Here is an 18,102-nt window from a genome sequence, read left to right on the forward strand (position 1 = left end):
TATATATAAATTCAAATTTGATAATGAGGAAACAAATATTAAATTGTTTAAAATGAAATGAATTTGACAGTTATTGCTGTAATTCGATATATTATTATTATTGTATGTTTTTTTTATTTATAATTAATAGGCCTACGTTTCTTTTTAAAAATACATTTTGTTCCATTTTTTATTATTAATTTTGTTTTTAATTAATAATATATATGCGAACAATAACATGATGTCCAAAATTTAAATATCAAACAAGTCCAAATTTTGATATACAATTTAACTAATTTTATGAATTAATAATTTTAATTTTCAAATTTTTCATTTTATTTATTTTTAATAGAACAATTGTATAATTGTATCATTACAAAATTTTCTGTTTCATCATAATTTCTTATTTTGTGAATGTATGTGTGAATATAATATTTGTTGGGTTTGTATCTTACAATGGTGGTTCTTGTACGTAATTTAAAAAAGAAAAGAAAATTTCTCAATTTTACATATATATACGTATATCTATCAAATAATTAAACTTTTGAAATTAATATTATAACTATTTATTTTATAAATTATTCGTTAACCTAAAATCAACGAATAAAATATTGTTATTGTTCAGATTATTCTAGCCTATAAAAACATTAATATTCACAAACACATTATATTTATATTGAATGTATAAATAAACAAAATAATAATGATGAACGATTTATTAAAGGAATGCAAATACGAATGTAGGTTAGTTTTTTACTTTCAATTATTTTATCTATTAAAACATTATTTTTCTTTGTTAATATTTCTTTCTCTTTCTATAAATGCATTAAAATTTACATATATATATATATATATATATATATATATATATTTAATTATCTTTTTAAAATATATTATATTGTATTAATGTACTATTTGTTAAAAAGAAAACATTTATTTTTTAATCAGAGTTAGTACGGTAATGAATAAAGATTCAAGAAATTATGGAAAACAATGTATGTTTGACGATTATGAAGAAACGTGTTGGTTTTCTGATTCTGTAAGTAACTAATTATTTAATGTTTACATCAGAGATGGAAAATAGGATTTGATCTGCGTGTTAAAAAATAATAAACTTTATAGTGATCTCTACTTGGCATATATGCCACTTATTTGCCATTCCTGATTTTGATTGACAAATATAATATAATATAATTATACAATTTGAAAACATATTAATGATATAATGTTTTAAATAATATTGTTATATACATGTTACAGGGTTTGCCACAATGGATAAAGATTACTTTTGAAAAAATAAATACTATAACTGGATTTGAGATTCAATTTCAAGGTGGCTTCGCTGGAAAAGTTTGTTTGGTTAACATTGATGATGATAACGAAAGCACCATTTATCAGGAATATTTTTATCCAAATGATATTAATCCAAGTCAACGTTTTGCATTGAAAAATCCAACTACAGGAAAAACATTTAAAATAATATTTAATGAAAGTACAGATCTATTTGGTAGAATTGTTGTATATAAATTATGTATATTTTCATGATAAATTGATTATTTTTCTTTAAAAATTAAAATATTTCAAATGTATAATAAATTTTATTTTTTTTTTATATCTTTGTTAACTATTTAAGAAAAGAAAACAAATCATTCTAAAATTACACACAGCATGAACTTCATTCTTTGTATAGATTATGGAGGGTAGAGGTGAGAGCAGTGCTGTCAGATCGTGGGTAAATCTTACCCGGACATGGAAAACTTTCATTGTGTGCAATCCCAGTGGCACAGGGAGAGGGTAAGATTTACCCACGATCTGACAGCACTGGGTGAGAGTAACATCTCTGTATATGAAAAGTATCCGTCGAAATGCGTCCAATTCGAGTGGCGCCACAATTCGCAGAGTGCCAATTTTAAAGCGCCAAATATTATTAGAATAGGATTGAGAAATAAACAAGAAACACAAATTTTACAAAACAAATTTTACCCATAACTGTTTTGTTATTCACATACTTTTTCATAAAATTAAATGATAAAAAATCAATAAACGTACTATTCACAGTTCACGAAATAAAATCACTCTAGTTACACGTTTTCTCATAATAATTCTTTAAGGTTATATTTACTACTTTATTACATAACTCGGCAAACTTCAATTCGTTTATAATTGCTACATTCATACCATACCTTCTATCTACACCAGCGCTATTCTGGAAGGTTTTTGAACTAATATTTTCAGAAAACGCTGGACACTTTTTCACATTTTCTCCCATAAAAGATGTAACTCCTTACCTCTACCCTCCATAGTATAGATAAATACTTTTTAATGGCGTCAAGTCAATAATATGGTTTTTTTTAGGTTATGTTTCTATGAACAAAATTACTTTAAAAATGAATAATTATTTTAATATATTAATACGTAAAATTAAAATTTTGTTGAAAAATTTTCAAATTAGCTTAACATTAAATATTAAAATTTTTACCTTTCAAATGACACTTCGTTCATGAAAATTAAGTAAGAATTATACCTGGTACGATTTGCGATGGAAACGCTGTCTTAAATAATTTTTATACAAAAGTATATCAGATGTATTTTGTTAATAAAAATAAAATTAACAAATGAAAAGAAAAATAAATAATTTCATTTAATAATTAATAAGTTGAAAGATTGGAAAAAAATGATTTTCTTATTGTTAGAAAATAAAAAAATTTTTTTGGTTTCCTATCTTGTAATTTTACTACTGATGCTTATGTTTTGAAATTTCAAAGTGATTTAAACGTTATTTATATTTGGTCATTAAATATTGTATGTGTGTGTGTGTCTGTATTATAAGTTTAGTAAATAATAACTTACTATATTATTTAATTATCAAATAAATTACATTGTAAAACTATTGTTTATTCATTTTCTTTAAAAAAATATCATAAACAATGGCTGTAAACACATATTTTTATCGTAATGTACTTCTTTTAACTCAAGTAATACCAACAAGTGATGAATTCAAATTACATTTCAAAGAAGTATATTTAATAATTGAATTTATAATTATATGATAATGAATGTTTAACAAATTATTTATTTAACTTTTGTCATTTTTAGGGAATGTTTAACAAACCCAATACAATTGGATTCATGCATGTTACACAGTATTTATTAACAATATATGATGCAGAATATTTCAAAAAATCCTTTCAATGGCCTGTAACATGTAAAAAAACAGAAGTGAAATATCGTAACAGTGTTAAAGATTATTTAAATGTAATAGCAAAAGAAAATGCTGATGTCAATTTTCCTCCTATTCTTACATCATTTTTGGTTCGAGCTCATGGACAGAAATTTAATATTATTATGTGGAAACTATCTACTGTAGTCTTAAGAACATACATTAAAAGAAATTGTAAGTATTTATTTTGTTCTTTTTTTTATATCAAATTTGAATAGTTAACTTTAGAATAAATTTTTGTTTTCATTTGCAGTTGATCCAAATATTTTTTATGCACCACGTTTGGGTTCTACAAATGAATTGATAAAAACAACTCTTCAGGAAATAAATAAAGATACAATTTCTAATATCATGTCTTATCGTAGAAATATGAGCAAAATGAAGGAAACATTTAAAATTAATATGACGTAATTGATATTGAAATTCAAATGATTCATTTCAGTCAGAATATTATTGTATTTGTTATATTTGTATTTTTAGGGAAGAAAAAGAAGCATGGTCTAATGTAAAGCAAGAAATTTTTGAAGTGAAACAATCTGTATTAAATTTGGCATCTAAAGCACCGGTTGATTCGAGTATTAAAAAGTGCCTAACGAATATAGAAAATACTAAAATTATAGAATGTTTGTATATTCATGTATGATATATACGTACTACTGAAAAACAATGAACATAATTTAATTTATAATATTATTTATAGTATGGAAACATCACATAACGGAAAATTTATCATATATAAGAAAAAAAATAAGATTTTCAAGGAAGTACAAATTCTAAGCAATAAAATTACCGATATGATTTCTAGTATAATTAATGGTACAGAAATATTGGATGCACATCAACTTGGAAAAGTACATTCATCTACTATTTCTCTTCTTCCATTATCAACGAATATACAGGTAACTTATATTATAATAAAAAAAAAAAAATAGAATAAACCTTAGACAATTATGTTCTTATTAATCAAACTTATTTCAGTATCTTCTTCATAACTTATATAATAATGACAAATTGGTGTTACACAATTTTCTTATATTATTGAATTTCTTATTGTGCCAAGTGTATCAATGTTTAAAGAAACATGAATTGAAAGATTTGTCAAAGTGTCTTTTACAAATAGAAGCAAGCCAAGAAGATATTACATCTGGAATAAAATCGTTTCAAAGTTTAACAACTTCTATAGAAACTATTTCGACTAATTTGAAGTTACATTTCAATCAGAAGAAAATAAATGAAACGTTTCAAGAACATATTTCGGCATTGGAAAATAGTATATTTTGTTCGTCACCACCTATCAAAATTAATACCAATTGTAGTGAGGAAGGAAACGATGTATTAAAAAGATTAGTGCTTACACCGATAGAAGGTGCACACAGATCATTATTTTCCAGATACAAAAGACATGGTATCACAAATGTACCTGTTTCTCAATTAAGAACTAATTTATTAGTAGCACGTACTAACTTTGATGATACTTTGTCGTTAAATAATAGTGATAAAATTTCACCAAATTATTCGCAATTAATCAAAACGGTTTCTTCGTCTACCAAACGTACAGGAAAATATTCACGTTTATTTGTATCGTATGCAAAAAAGAACTCTGAAAAAGGTAAGACATATTTTTTATAATTAAATCTGATTAATTTAATATTATAATTAACCAATATTTTATATCTGTGTGTGTGTATAGGTAACTGTAGTATCATTTCAATACCAGATTCTTTAAAAGCTAATTCTACTGCTCTAACAAGTATAGAAGAAGCCCGCAACATATCTCAATTTAATCTAAGAAGTACAACAAAAAGTTTCTTTGATCTCAGAGAAGTAATGACACCTGATAAATTTAATACAATTAATCAATTAAAATCTCAATGCATTTTCAAAGAATCTAACAATTTACATAACGATCATTGCGAATCGAATAATGAGACTGAAAAAGATAATGCGACCAATACTAAAGATACATCTGTCAATAATGTTAAAGATACGACAAATAGAAGAAGATCTATTAGTGATTTAGTTCAACGTTATAAAAAAGTATTGGAAAATACAAAAGACTGTATAATATATGATAACTAAATGGATGTATCTTTCTCATACTTTGAGAAGTTCTTCTATGAAATGTAAGAATAGGAAATTAATAATATTTATACTAAATTTATGTGTAATCAATTTTAAAGATCTATAAAATAGTTTGCTTTTTTTAAATCGCTTTTAATTATACTCTCTATTAGAATAATTCATAGTTGTATAATAAATTTGTTAATTATGTTTCATAGAAGGTTTCTTTATATATAATGATACATAAGTTTCATGAATTTGTTTAACTTCATCTATTCCTCATATTATATCTTGTCTACAATTAATTTTATAATACATTATTATAGTATTAATATTATTATAATTATAATTTATATATTATAATTAATAATAATAATAATTATTATTATTTGATGACAATATTATTATTGTTATTGATTTTATAATAAAAATATTTCTTTTTTCAAGATACATGCAAATGTATACTGTACAAAACTTGTAGTAAAATATTAAAATATTACAGATCTTGTTTGGTTTTTCTTTTTTTTCTCTTTTTTTCTTCTTCGTTTTCATTTACGGCAGTTAAAAAATATTTAGACATCTCAACAAATATCTATTCCTTTATCTTTTATATATATATATATATATATGTGTGTGTGTGTATGTGAAAGAAAAAGTAAAACGTTTCAAGTCTTTTGTATTAAGTTGTTGCTTAATTTCTGTCGTATTATTTTTAACTTAAAAAAACAAATTGATATAAATTAGATCTTCGATTTTTCATTCAAGCCATATCGGTTATCAATGGTGTCATCATTTTTATAGTTTTCTATAGATGATAGATTCAAACTTGTCAATTTAAAATACAAAATTATTCAACCAAACATTTTGACAAGTGCACGAAATACGATAGAAATTAAGTAACAATTTAATAATATTAATAATACATCACATATAGTTGTTAATTATTAATTATAAATTTACATTGTATATATATATATATAAAAGTTCATATATTATTACCAATAGTATGAATCACATAATTTTTTTATTGCCGTAAAAAAATTACTTACAAGAATAAATGTGTGATTGTATCTCGCAATATCTTTCTTATATATATTTAATTATCTAAAAAGCAAAAATACACGGAATTGTGAACGTATAATTGCAACATATTAGTTTGGAATAAAATAAACTTTCCGATATTAATCTTACTATAATAAGAATGTTTTACTTTTTTTTTATTTTTTTTTAATATGGAAAGGCACTATATGGTGTTTATTTATTATTTTCTATAACTAGGAATGAAAAAAATAATATAACAAAGAAAAATGTTTTTTTTTTTTAAATTTAAAATAATTCCAATCTAATTAATTAAAAAAAAAAAAACAATAACATAATGTTTAAAAAATTTGTTAAAATTATTTCTAGTTTTTGTTTATATATATATATATATATATGTGTGTGACCTATTTTTCAGATTAAAAGTGTTTCGCAAAAGCACTATCAAATAAATTATTTATACATGAATTATCTTCTGTATACATGTGTATGTGTTTGTGTATTATGTGTGTGTGTGTTATAATTTTATAAATATTATATGAACCACTTGTAAAAAAGACATCTATCCCATTTTTTTAACAAATTTTAATAATGCGTTTTAAAAGCTTTTTCAAAAAATCGGATTTTTTTAGTATAAATTTGAGTATAAATCTTGAACTTAATATGGATTCGCATTTTAAAATATGTTTCTTAATAACCTTTTTTTTTATATAAATCATATTGTTTGTTTCTTTTTTTTTTTTCGTTTTCATAAATGTTATATTTAAGCCATCTTCATCGAGCGAGTGGTGAATAAAATTTAGGCTGTAATATAAAAATAAATGTTATTAAAATTTAAATTAAAAAAACAAAAGTATCGACATAAAACACCTTAAACGAAAGAAAAACAAACACAGTTATATTAAATTTTATAAAACAAAATCTTTGAATTATAATAGAAATATTAATATTCTTACTTCATCGTGACTTTCATCTTTATTTCCATCGTCGTCATCACCAGAACTGTCACCTCCTGAACTGTCTGCAGAGTTACGTTGTTGATCTTTGTTGTTTATACTGTCGATATTAACTGGAGCTGATGCTTTAACTTTACTAGCTGCATCATAACACTGCAAACATACACGGACGGCTTTTCCATTTCCTTGTCCAGGTAATAACAACTTCTTATTGCTGCAAGGTCCACATACTACTGCTCCACATTGTCTACAATGATGCTGCAAAGATATAAATTATAATTAATAAATAGATTTAAATAATTGATTAACATTTAAATATATATATAAAATAAATAACTGTACCCGTCTATTTAAAACCGTGAATTGTGTATTTTTACAATGCATACAAATAGGTGCATCATTATCTGGTACCCAAACCGCTGCATGAATTTCTACCGGTTTCTTACCACCTATTATAATAATAATGAGTTTTTAATTATAAATGTAAATGTTATAACAAAGTAGAGTTACCTACTCTTTCTTAATAAATCCTCGATACATTTTGTAATATGAGCCATCCATTCTTGCTTTTCTGTTGCAGTAGCAGCATAAACAGCAAACGACTTTGTTACTGTTTTAATGAGCCAGCCATTGCGATACTCTATAAATAATGATTAATTACTATCCTACTTTTCTTTATATTTAAACTCTTGCAAAAGTTGCATTTAATGCAACCGATTTAGTACCTAAAGTATAATCCCTGAAATTGTAATAAGTCCACAACTCTTTTTATTCGTTATACATATAAATCAAATATAAATCAATCAAATTGTACAAGAGTTATTGGATAAAATTAATGGAATAAATAACAAATATATTTTTATATTGTCAAAATAGATGTTCTAAATATTCTTCAACGTAAATAGTTCTTAATCATAATCGAAAAGATTATTAAATATTTAAAGATACATAAAATGAAAATAGGTTTTAACTTACGACCATCATCAGCTAAAGATTCAAGTTTCACTTCCTCCAATGGTATAATATGTTGCTTGTTGTACTGTCAGCATATAGAAAAACAAAGTAATTACATTTTAATGTGCTCAATGATTATTTTCTAATCTATTTGATTGAAAGCACAAGTAAGTTTTGCATACGTAAACATATCATCAACAATTTTTCTATTGCCAAGTTTAGTACACGTGTCACTTGTTTGCTTTATATAATACTATCGTATAGGAATATGAATATTTACCTTTTTCTTATTAATCACTATATTCCCGTATACTAATATGTCGTTAAATAAAAAGAACTGTCTAGGCTTGGCTTTCTTTCGACACATCTTTGTCAATACACCTTCTCCTACGAGAACCCTTCCAGGTACTGCCAGTGGCTACAAAATTAAAAAACATTTTATATGTTTATTACAATAATACATAATAATTGTCTTTGAATGTTATATAATAAGATCTAAATAATATATTTAAAAATGTTTCATTTAATTGAACAAAATACTTTGAATGATAAGATAAGAGAGATAAATCCAAAATATATATTTAAAATTATTCTTGATAAAAAAAATATACAAATCTTTTAAAAAGATATTCTGTAAGATTGATTGTTCATCATTATTTGAATTATTGTATTAATCATACCTGTCCTGAACTGCCGAAGCAGTTTTCCACCATCGTGATGCGTCTTGCATTGGCTTCACTGTTTACTGCAATAAACGTAATAAAATAAGGTTATGTTAGAAACGAATGATTAAATAAATCAAGAAAATGAATAAATTTAATTAGAAAATAATAAAATAATGATAATAATATTTATCGATACACGACACATTTAACGTCTAGTAAATGTCAAAATCACACAGCCCACTTAAATACGCCATTGTCCTTAACAATTAACATAAATCCTCGCGACACGCGAAATAATAGAAATTAATTGATCGTCAAAATAATAAATTAAACGTTGAATTTTTAATATACATTAAGTAATTTAATTCCATTTAAAACATGGAGATATTAATTAAAGAAAAATAAATAGTACACAAACTAACCCAATCGGTCAACCATGATCCTCTATGAATCAGGGCTGGCAATAGCAGGAAGCATGAATCAGACCTGCTATTTAATCGTAAGGAGAATTGTGTACGAATAATCTTCGATAGTATTAAACGACCCCAGGATTTTGTCAATTATGCGATTACTATCCCATTAACTAACTTTCATTACTTTTTCATGATAACCTACATATTATATTTAAATGTTTATATATATTAAATTTGATATAGGAAAAATATAACCTAACCATTTTATTCGAATTTATTTTAATATAACTATAATCGAAACTGATATAAGCTATTATATACACAACATGCATAGAAACAAAAATATCTCTCATATGACATATTTGATTATTATTTTTTTAAAATTGAAATTACAAATCTAAAATGATTGCAATATAATATTATTTGTTAAAATAAATATTTTTAATTGTTTTCATTTAATAATCGAAGAAATACCCATTACTCCGATTTAAATACCGGAAGTCGATAATGTCGTACGATATCGATAGTGTGACGTATCGATTAGAATCATATGATTGTCGAGGGCGTAGCATTGTTAAATCTATCTGTGAAGAAGTATTAGTGTAATCGTTGTGAGGTTACTTTGCCAAAGAGCAAAGTAACAAATTTATTAATAAAATGAAAGTATGTGGTCCAAAATATGCCCTATGTGGCTTAGTACTTTCTGTATGGGGTATATTTCAATTGGTGAGTTTTATTTAACAATTAATTATTTTTTAATAATTATTATATCTTTCATATATTTTACATAAATCATATTCAAGTTGTAACTATGTTTATAATGTTAGATATTTAAATTTTTATTTGTAACATTATGTAAAAATGTTATTTGATTATATATATCTGATATTTGTCATGACATTTTTTACAGGTCCTGATGGGAATATTTTTTTATATAAAGAGCGTAGCTCTGGTTGAAGACCTAAACTTTGAAAAAACTTATTTTTCTAATCAAAATGAATTCTATATAGAAGCTGAAAGGAGCTATACGCAAAATGCATACAATTGCTGGATTGCAGCATGTATTTATGTTCTTACATTCTTATTCTCCGGATATCAATTTTATTTAAATTCGAGATCGTCTCTTAGCGTTTAATAATAATAAAAATATATTTCTCATATATTGTAAATGAATTAACAATGCTGTTATAGAATAATATAATGTACTTGTATCAAGTGATTTATTATCCAGATTATTATATTATGTATATTCTATTTAAAAAAAACAAACAAGAAAGAAATCTAAATAATCAGAGAAATTTTAATTCCATTTTATTATAAACAAATCTGATTTTATATAATACATTCCATGTTCATCTAGTAATGTAAAAAAATTTGATCCTGTATATGCGCTTATGATATGTAATTACATTCTGTTGTGAATTAGAAAATATTGTCAATTATGTGCTATGTTCTTCCCTAAGATCTTACAAACTTCGTGTAAAATTTGATAGATTGTTAATTTGTACCTTATCTGCTTGTATAGATTATTATGATGTTAATATATATCTTAATTACATATATAATTAATTAGTACAACTTTCATTTTTAAAATTTTAATATTAAATTCAAAAGTAATAATTTGACAGATTAATCAAAAATTATTTACATTAATTTTTATTAATTTTATATAATTTACAAGTATTAATTATATAACAATTCAATTTTGATAACGTTTAACTTTATTGTTAAAAATGTGATATATTATATATATATATATATATAAATGCAATAACATTATGACATTATTTAATATCATATAATGATTAATTAATAATAAGGGAACAATTATTTATTTTTGGTCCAGAGTAAACAAAAATTAAGAATAAAATCTTTCTTCAGGAAAAATAATATTTTTCTGTTTTAATTTAGTCCAATCAATGGAAATCCATTTTATGTCACGTGAGTGTTTTGTATATGTAAGAATGACATATTGAAAGGTTATGTTCCTACTTGGTATGAATCATATCATATCATCAAATCATAGAATTATGATGTGGAATTGATGTCATTGCTTTATTTATTACTATTTTATAAAATTAAAGGTAAATAATACTTAATATTTTATATTATTAAAAGCATTTTTATATTTATATAATTTTAACATAACAAGGTATAAACATATAGTGATGAAATAGGTTAATTGAAAATCATATTTATTATTAACATGAAAAGAAGTGAAAATATGTAATAATTATTATTTTTTTGTGCATAGGAATATTTAAAACTTTCTTCTTACAATGCAGACCATTCGAGATGCAACAATCAACGATTACACAGAGATAGTCCAACGTCTTCCTGTCAAATTGAGATTAGCCTACGGAGTAGGACATGTATTAAATGATATTTGTGCTTCCATGTGGTTTACATATTTATTAGTGTATTTTCATTATGTATTGGGATTTAGTGCTACTCTTTCAGGAGTATTATTACTTATTGGTCAAATAGCTGATGCTGTAGCTACTCCATTTGTTGGTTTACATTCAGATAAAAATGATGATTTTTGGCTTTGTAAATATGGCAGAAGAAAAACATGGCATTTGCTAGGTATGTATAATTTTCTTTATAATCAGACTGTTGTTCTCGATTATTCATTATTTTCAATAATTGTACATTGATACGATATTATTTCTTTCAGGAACCATTTGCGTATTCTGTACATTCCCATTTATATTTTCTCCATGCATTCATTGCGAGAATGCACATCAATGGGCACAATTAATATATTATGCAGCTTTTATTATAATATTTCAATTTGGTTGGGCATCAGTACAAATTTCACATTTATCTTTGGTCGCCGAACTAACACCAACTGAACACGAAAGAACAGAATTGATAGCTATTAGGTAATGTTTTGATTTTTATCAAATACTCTTACATTTATATTGTAATATTTCTTATTAAAAATATTCATTATATATTTGGAAATAGATATAGTTTTACAGTATCCTCAAATATTCTTGTATATTGTACAACATGGGCATTACTACATATAACGAACAATGATGCTCCTGATGCTCAAATTGGACCTGGAGATGCTAACAAATTTCAAACCATAATATTATGTGTAACAGGAATTGGACTTTTTGCTTCTCTTATATTTCATATTTTTGTTAAGGAAGGAAGTATCAATAATTCGGATGGTAAGATATTTGAATCATTAACATTTGTTCACATATAAGATTTATATATTTTAAATTTCATAATTGATATTTTTAGGTTCCTTGCGTTGTAATACGAGACCTATATCAGTATTATTAAAAAATATACAATTATATCAAGCGGCATGCATTTATATGCCAACAAGATTATTTGTAAATTTGTCACAAATTTATATACCTTTATATTTACACGAATATTTAAATATGCCAGCTACGTTATTAGCTATTATACCATTGACTATGTTCATCAGTAGTTTTGTAACATCTTTAATTATAGAAAGATTAAATACTAAATTAGGAAGAAAAATATCATATTGTATTGGCATATTTTTTGGTCTTTTGGCTTGTATATGGATACGATTTGGAAATGGTTATACATATACAAATTATCAAATTTATCCGGTATCCATTTTACTAGGTACGTATAAAAATATATAGAGAATATGTTATAATGAATTATTTAGCAAATATAATATTCTAAATAAGTGTGAATTATTAGGTTCTGCTGGATCAATCATACTAGTAACCAGTTTAGGAATTACCGCTGATTTTATTGGTCAAAATACGGACAGTGGTGCATTCATATACGGATTTATGAGTTTTACTGATAAACTTGGCAATGGACTAGCTGTAATGCTTATACAATATTTGTTGGTATATTTTTATATAGACAACAAAATATATATATCATTAAATATGTAAAAATATTCATTTTTTTGTTACAGACGTAGATTTATAGTTAGTACCGATTATTACAGAAACATACTTTCATATGTTTGCGCTGGTTCTGCTATTTGTGGTCTTTTAATGATATTGTATATAAAACCATTTCCATCCCACACGGGTAAGTGTTATTAAATATTATATTAATAATCATAAATATAGATATATTTAAATAATTTCTATTATTACGTATTACAGATTACAGTACTGTAAATACGGATGGAACTACAGAAAATGTTGATACAAATTCATCTATTGTTTTTACTGTTAATGATAGAATAGATACATTCCCAACAAGACAAGAACACGTTACTTAATCGTTGATAATACACAAATGTATATAATGGTAGTATATATGTTTTAAGTGCGTTATTGCAGTGTGTAAAAAAAAGATGACGAAAATTTAAAAAAAAATTATATATATTTTAATAATATTTTTAATGAAATATATGTATGTATATATTATATGTACATATATGTGTAAATATACATATATATATAAATATTTAAATTTTCATGTTGCAATATGATGGAATAAAGATCTATACTAAAAAGGATTAATAAAAAAATAAGTCACGGAAGTTCAGCATGCGATGGTACGGTGCCTATCCTTCTAAAGGACGAATTGTTTTACTGCACGCGATCCACTACCAGGCTCTCGCTGCTAAGCTTAAATTCGATTTTCCGATATTAGTATGTTGGTCCTAGTACAGTTAGTCCCGTGTCATTGATCGCTAAACATGTTCTTAAACGAAAGCTTCGTAACGATCTATCACGGGTGCTTTTTAGTTTTGTAAAAATGCTCAGTTCGAGCAACAATCGTGATTGTTTAATTGATATATCAACAACAATGTCAAATTCTGCTGGAGTTTCTAACACGTATCTCGTACGCCCACGATTACCTTTAAGGATTTATTCGAAACCTAAAATATGTGGAAGTTATACTCATTATCCAGATTCGGCTGGTCTCTCGCGTACGAAAAGAACTAAAACTAGGTAAATATTATATCAAATGATAAATAAAATTATTAATTTTGTATTCATTGTTTAATATTGTTTTTATTTTGAATTAATATTAGGTATAGGAAAGTTCTTTATTATTTTATAAATTATCTTCTTAGATGTTTCAACTTTTTACTCGAAGATGAAATAATACAATATATTTATATATTATTATTTAAATAAAGATTTATTTTTATAGAAAAACAAATGGAGTTCAAAAAATAGATTTAAACAAAAGGAAAAGTTCGGATTACATAGAAGTGATTTATAGAGAAGCCGTTTCCAAATTAAAATATTTGTTAGCTGAAACTTATTTACCAGTGGATTCTTCTGGGTAAGAGAATTCATTCGTAATAAATAATAATTATTTATTTATGTGTTATAATGTAAATGAAAAATTATACTATACAGAAAACAACAATGTGTTAAAAATAATTATCAATCCGGTAGAATAACTAAATCTGGGAACGATATAGACGAACAAAGTTTTATAAGTGAAGGTTCAAGAATGAAAGATTTAAATAACGATAATGTCTGCTTATTACCAACACCACGTCCACTTTCCTCTAAAAGTATTCATCCATCGAAAGCTTATAGTAATTTGGCACTTTCTATTGCTGAATTACAATCTGTTCCACCAGAAATTACTTCGTATATCGAACAGCAAGAAGAATATATCGAACAAATGGAACAGGAGTCTCAATATTGTAGAAGCGAATTAACTAACTTACTTAGCAAAGTTAGAGAGGTATATTTATTTATAATAATATATTTTATCAAAAGAATTTGTAATTTTCAATAACATAAGAAATAATTTTTCTTATTCATAAGGTCATAGCTGAAAATGAAGAATTGCATAATAAAACTAAAACTGGATTTTTAAAGTATGCTCTAGACGAGCACGAGAATCGTCCTGAAAATGATTGCACTTCTAACGAGCATAGTCTTGCATGTACAAGTAGCATAGATTCCAAGATGAATAAATCATTAAAAATATTAGAAGGACCCAATATAATATTTGAGTCAAGAATTAGTGAACTGGAAGCACAATTGACTCAAGCTAAACTCGAGTTAAGAAAAGTTCAAGAAGAAAATCAACTCAATGTAAAGAAATTAGAAAGTTCTTTAAATAATGGTAACGTTGAAATATCAGCACAATTGAATCAAACTTTAAGAGCTAAATACGATACAGAAATCAAAGTGGAAGAATTACAAAAAGCATTATCTGCTATGAGGGATAGAGAAATAGAATCTAGTCAAAAAGCTAAACGTTCTATGGAAATGGCACAACAAATGGAATTTGAAAAAAATCAAGCAGAAACTGAAGTGAAAAGATTGAAGGATGAGTTGGATAGACAACATGAAAAACTACGAGAAGCTGCTCATGAAGCTAGCAGACGTATTACCGAAGAAAGGCAACAAGTGGAACGTAGATACAGTCAACAAGTTGAACAACTTTCTGCTGACATAACTTCTCAATGGAATGCCGCTAACAAATCACAATTAGAATCTGAGAAACAGCAAAGGGAATTGTTGGATTTGAAGAGAGATTTGTCTCAAAAACAAATGATCATAGATAATTTAAAAAAAGATTTGCAGAATAGAATATGTAAGTAAAATGTATTTCATTAAATTTTATGAAAAAATATATATGTATATTATAATTTTAATTACTTATATTTAATTTAGCGAGTTTACAAAGTGATCTTAATCAAGCTTTGACTGAAAAAGATATGGCTGAACAAGAAGTAATAACTGCTAAATTGGCAGCAGAAAGAAATGATAGACAGACTAAACAAGAACAAATTAGATTGCAAACGGAAATAAATGCTTACAAACAACGCATGGAAAGAGCAGATGCAGATTTAGTTCATTGTAGGCGTGAAAATTTGAGACTTTTAGAACAAATAGCTTTGTTGGAGAAAGAGGTATTATAAATAAACAAAAATAAATAAATTTATAATTAAAAATAGAACAATTTTGTAGATCAATTTAAATAGAATGATGTATTCTGAAGATTCTCAAAGAAAAGATGTAATCGGTCAAGAGAATAAAAAGGAGACGCCTACGATGAAACTGGACACGGAAACTAAACATGGTAAGAAATAAAAAAAGAAGATATCGCGCCTGTGTTAGGTATATTGTCTATGAAAAATGTTTCGTCATTTAATATTCGCTTGAAAGCATTCAATGTGTGGGAAATCGGCATGCTGACATTATGCCTAGCATGGGCAGGAATACAGTTAGTCAGTTTATTAAAAATTGCTTTTTGATATTACTGCATTTCTCAGTTGCAACGGTTGGTGATCTAGAGGATGCCTTGAATAAACAAGCTAAACTAGTCTCTCAATTGACTACCGAATGCCAATCTCTCACACAACGTTTGGAAGCTAACAACATTAAGCACAAGTATATTTTTAGCTTTGCATAGACTAAAATTTATTATTATATTTTTCTAATCACATTAAATTTGAATCATAAAGTTGAAATTATTTTATAAAAAGTGTATAGCTTAGGGTTTATATCTCGAGCTATTCTGTGTTGACAGAGGAGATCAATGATGGGGATAGAAGACTTGGAAATACAGCTTCTTCGTCTTCAAACAAGAAACGTATTGTTAAGGTTGATTTGAAAGTTAAAGTTATTCCTAAAAAGAAGTTAGATTCTTCAAAGATGCCTCTATCAACACAGTAATAGAACGTATGTTACTTTTAACAATTATCTTTACCATTATTATGAATTATGTATGAATACTTTGAAAAACCTTACTTTTATTAGGGAAGAAATGGCTGCCCTACAAAGTAACGTAGAATACTTATCGAATAAGATAAAGGATTCATTTCATAATCAAAAAGGTAATCTGTTTAGTCCTTAAAAAATATATATTAACAAATATTATAAAATTTATATCAAAATATTTGAAATGTTAATAATTTTTAGCACAATATAATATTAATGCATCTTATAACTCACCGGATCAATTAAATCAAACGAATGTAATGAATCAAAATGGTAATACAAATTCTCATAATTTACAAAACACAGATTACGAAATAAATCAAATGCAAAATGAAAATGACAATGACAACAGAGAAATTTATTCTAAAAAATTGCAAAAGAAAGATGATTTAGATGAAAGATATGATCACTCGAATCAACATGAATATAATTTAGGAGGCTACATCAATAATAATAATAGTAGTAATAATAGTAATATATATAATGTCGAAGATCAGTCAATGGAAGATAAAAATGAAGAGCAAGAAAAACATTTGACTGACGATCAAAATGTAATAGATAATACTAACCTAATAGAATCTTCTTATGATCAGTATGGAGAATATGATGAGTCACAATATCAAGAACAAGAATTTAAGGATAATGATCAATATAAAGAACAGGATAATACACATGATATGGCACAATATTCTGAACAAGAATATCAGGAAAATCATACTACAATTAGTCCTAGCAACGAATATACACAATAATTTGTATTTCTTTTTTCTATAGCATTTAAACACATTTATTGTATTATTAGAACGTGCAAAAATATTACAAAAAGACATAATAAAATTAGTATTAAAATTGATCCTACACAACATCCATTTTATTTTTCAATATTATATAGAGATTCGTTTTAATTCAAATTTGTATAGTATGGCGGTGAAAGAAAAAGCCAATTAAATCACAGTTGCCTTGATTGTTTGAATTTAAAATGGTATTAATCAAATTTCAATTATTGAATAAAATTTTCATTCTTTTTTTATTTTTTAATTGATAAAAAAATTATTGTTAATGATATTTATTAAATATTAATATTTAATTTGAAATAATTACAGATTTGACTATTTGTAATAAATAATATATGTACGATAATTTAGATTATTA

At 25.2% G+C, this 18,102-nt stretch overlaps 6 protein-coding genes across 12 annotated transcripts; 5 read left to right on the forward strand and 1 right to left on the reverse strand.

Moving 5' to 3' along the window:
• The first annotated feature begins 273 nt into the window (after window positions 1-273).
• LOC107067733 (nuclear receptor 2C2-associated protein) lies at window positions 274-1,639 on the forward strand. Of its 2 annotated transcripts, none has more exons than XM_015323511.2 (3): window positions 274-719; window positions 928-1,018; window positions 1,240-1,639. In XM_015323511.2, exons 1-3 carry the CDS (start codon window positions 706-708, stop codon window positions 1,522-1,524), a joined length of 390 nt encoding a protein of 129 aa, XP_015178997.1. In that variant the 5' UTR covers window positions 274-705; the 3' UTR covers window positions 1,525-1,639. The 2 variants fall into 2 exon arrangements, with proteins under 2 accessions (XP_015178997.1, XP_015178996.1); XM_015323510.2 differs by having other exon boundaries at window positions 339-723.
• A 571-nt stretch (window positions 1,640-2,210) lies between these two features.
• On the forward strand, window positions 2,211-6,264 carry LOC107067757 (dim gamma-tubulin 6). The gene is given in 7 exon segments (XM_089178989.1): window positions 2,211-2,996; window positions 3,076-3,373; window positions 3,453-3,606; window positions 3,680-3,822; window positions 3,900-3,944; window positions 3,947-4,098; window positions 4,178-6,264. Coding segments are annotated over 7 exon segments (1,983 nt in total). The 5' UTR covers window positions 2,211-2,906; the 3' UTR covers window positions 5,279-6,264.
• On the reverse strand, window positions 5,518-9,613 carry rush (pleckstrin homology and FYVE domain containing family member rush hour). Of its 4 annotated transcripts, none has more exons than XM_015323548.2 (8): window positions 9,296-9,613; window positions 8,889-8,953; window positions 8,489-8,626; window positions 8,230-8,293; window positions 7,769-7,825; window positions 7,597-7,703; window positions 7,255-7,512; window positions 5,518-7,102 (listed from the first exon to the last, which is right to left on the reverse strand). In XM_015323548.2, the coding sequence occupies exons 1-8, from the start codon at window positions 9,309-9,311 to the stop codon at window positions 7,073-7,075; spliced, it is 735 nt and encodes a 244-aa protein (XP_015179034.1). In that variant the 5' UTR covers window positions 9,312-9,613; the 3' UTR covers window positions 5,518-7,072. The 4 variants fall into 4 exon arrangements, with proteins under 4 accessions (XP_015179034.1, XP_015179032.1, XP_015179033.1 ...); XM_015323546.2 differs by having other exon boundaries at window positions 7,769-7,894; window positions 9,296-9,592; XM_015323547.2 differs by lacking the exon at window positions 9,296-9,613 and adding an exon at window positions 9,077-9,149 and having other exon boundaries at window positions 7,769-7,894.
• A 227-nt stretch (window positions 9,614-9,840) lies between these two features.
• On the forward strand, window positions 9,841-10,851 carry RNASEK (Ribonuclease kappa). Its single transcript, XM_015323545.2, has 2 exons — window positions 9,841-10,012; window positions 10,197-10,851. The coding sequence occupies exons 1-2, from the start codon at window positions 9,944-9,946 to the stop codon at window positions 10,419-10,421; spliced, it is 294 nt and encodes a 97-aa protein (XP_015179031.1). The 5' UTR covers window positions 9,841-9,943; the 3' UTR covers window positions 10,422-10,851.
• Window positions 10,852-11,214: 363 nt separating this feature from the next.
• On the forward strand, window positions 11,215-13,884 carry LOC107067725 (major facilitator superfamily domain-containing protein 12). 2 transcript variants are annotated; one of them, XM_089179016.1, is made up of 9 exons: window positions 11,215-11,370; window positions 11,541-11,872; window positions 11,964-12,171; window positions 12,257-12,468; window positions 12,545-12,904; window positions 12,986-13,136; window positions 13,212-13,330; window positions 13,408-13,555; window positions 13,750-13,884. In XM_089179016.1, exons 2-8 carry the CDS (start codon window positions 11,566-11,568, stop codon window positions 13,524-13,526), a joined length of 1,476 nt encoding a protein of 491 aa, XP_089035142.1. In that variant the 5' UTR covers window positions 11,215-11,370; window positions 11,541-11,565; the 3' UTR covers window positions 13,527-13,555; window positions 13,750-13,884. The 2 variants fall into 2 exon arrangements, with proteins under 2 accessions (XP_089035142.1, XP_015178984.1); XM_015323498.2 differs by having other exon boundaries at window positions 13,408-13,766.
• Window positions 13,522-17,803, forward strand: LOC107067724 (serologically defined colon cancer antigen 8 homolog). Of its 2 annotated transcripts, XM_089178953.1 has the most exons (11): window positions 13,522-13,660; window positions 13,750-13,902; window positions 13,999-14,205; window positions 14,411-14,545; window positions 14,623-14,959; window positions 15,043-15,820; window positions 15,901-16,139; window positions 16,198-16,309; window positions 16,503-16,620; window positions 16,990-17,066; window positions 17,152-17,803. In XM_089178953.1, the coding sequence occupies exons 1-11, from the start codon at window positions 13,650-13,652 to the stop codon at window positions 17,700-17,702; spliced, it is 2,718 nt and encodes a 905-aa protein (XP_089035079.1). In that variant the 5' UTR covers window positions 13,522-13,649; the 3' UTR covers window positions 17,703-17,803. The 2 variants fall into 2 exon arrangements, with proteins under 2 accessions (XP_089035079.1, XP_015178979.1); XM_015323493.2 differs by lacking the exons at window positions 13,522-13,660; window positions 13,750-13,902 and having other exon boundaries at window positions 14,009-14,205.
• Window positions 17,804-18,102: the final 299 nt, after the last annotated feature.

This window comes from Polistes dominula, unplaced genomic scaffold (assembly GCF_049000335.1).
Source record: "Polistes dominula isolate Pdom_NZ unplaced genomic scaffold, Pdom_raw_medaka contig_373, whole genome shotgun sequence".
NCBI classification, from domain to species: domain Eukaryota; kingdom Metazoa; phylum Arthropoda; class Insecta; order Hymenoptera; family Vespidae; genus Polistes; species Polistes dominula.

Bases quoted from the DNA above. Each gene is read 5' to 3' on its own strand.
- LOC107067733 (XM_015323510.2), top strand. From the start codon at position 683: ATGATGAACGATTTATTAAAGGAATGCAAATACGAATGTAG. The intron at 724-927 runs GTTAGTTTTTTA...TTTTTTAATCAG, and splicing joins GAATGCAAATACGAATGTAG to AGTTAGTACGGTAATGAATA. The intron at 1,019-1,239 runs GTAAGTAACTAA...TACATGTTACAG, and splicing joins CGTGTTGGTTTTCTGATTCT to GGTTTGCCACAATGGATAAA.
- rush (XM_015323546.2), bottom strand. The intron at 7,895-8,229 runs GTAAGTTAAAAC...CATTATTTATAG, and splicing joins ATCTTTAGCTGATGATGGTC to AGTATCGCAATGGCTGGCTC. The intron at 7,103-7,254 runs GTAAGAATATTA...TTTATATTACAG, and splicing joins AAGATGAAAGTCACGATGAA to CCTAAATTTTATTCACCACT.
- RNASEK (XM_015323545.2), top strand. From the start codon at position 9,944: ATGAAAGTATGTGGTCCAAAATATGCCCTATGTGGCTTAGTACTTTCT. The intron at 10,013-10,196 runs GTGAGTTTTATT...CATTTTTTACAG, and splicing joins TATGGGGTATATTTCAATTG to GTCCTGATGGGAATATTTTT.
- LOC107067725 (XM_089179016.1), top strand. From the start codon at position 11,566: ATGCAGACCATTCGAGATGCAACAATCAACGATTACACAGAGATAGTC. The intron at 12,172-12,256 runs GTAATGTTTTGA...ATTTGGAAATAG, and splicing joins ACAGAATTGATAGCTATTAG to ATATAGTTTTACAGTATCCT. The intron at 12,469-12,544 runs GTAAGATATTTG...TGATATTTTTAG, and splicing joins AAGTATCAATAATTCGGATG to GTTCCTTGCGTTGTAATACG.
- LOC107067724 (XM_089178953.1), top strand. The intron at 15,821-15,900 runs GTAAGTAAAATG...TATTTAATTTAG, and splicing joins AGATTTGCAGAATAGAATAT to CGAGTTTACAAAGTGATCTT. The intron at 16,310-16,502 runs GTAAGAAATAAA...TGCATTTCTCAG, and splicing joins GGACACGGAAACTAAACATG to TTGCAACGGTTGGTGATCTA.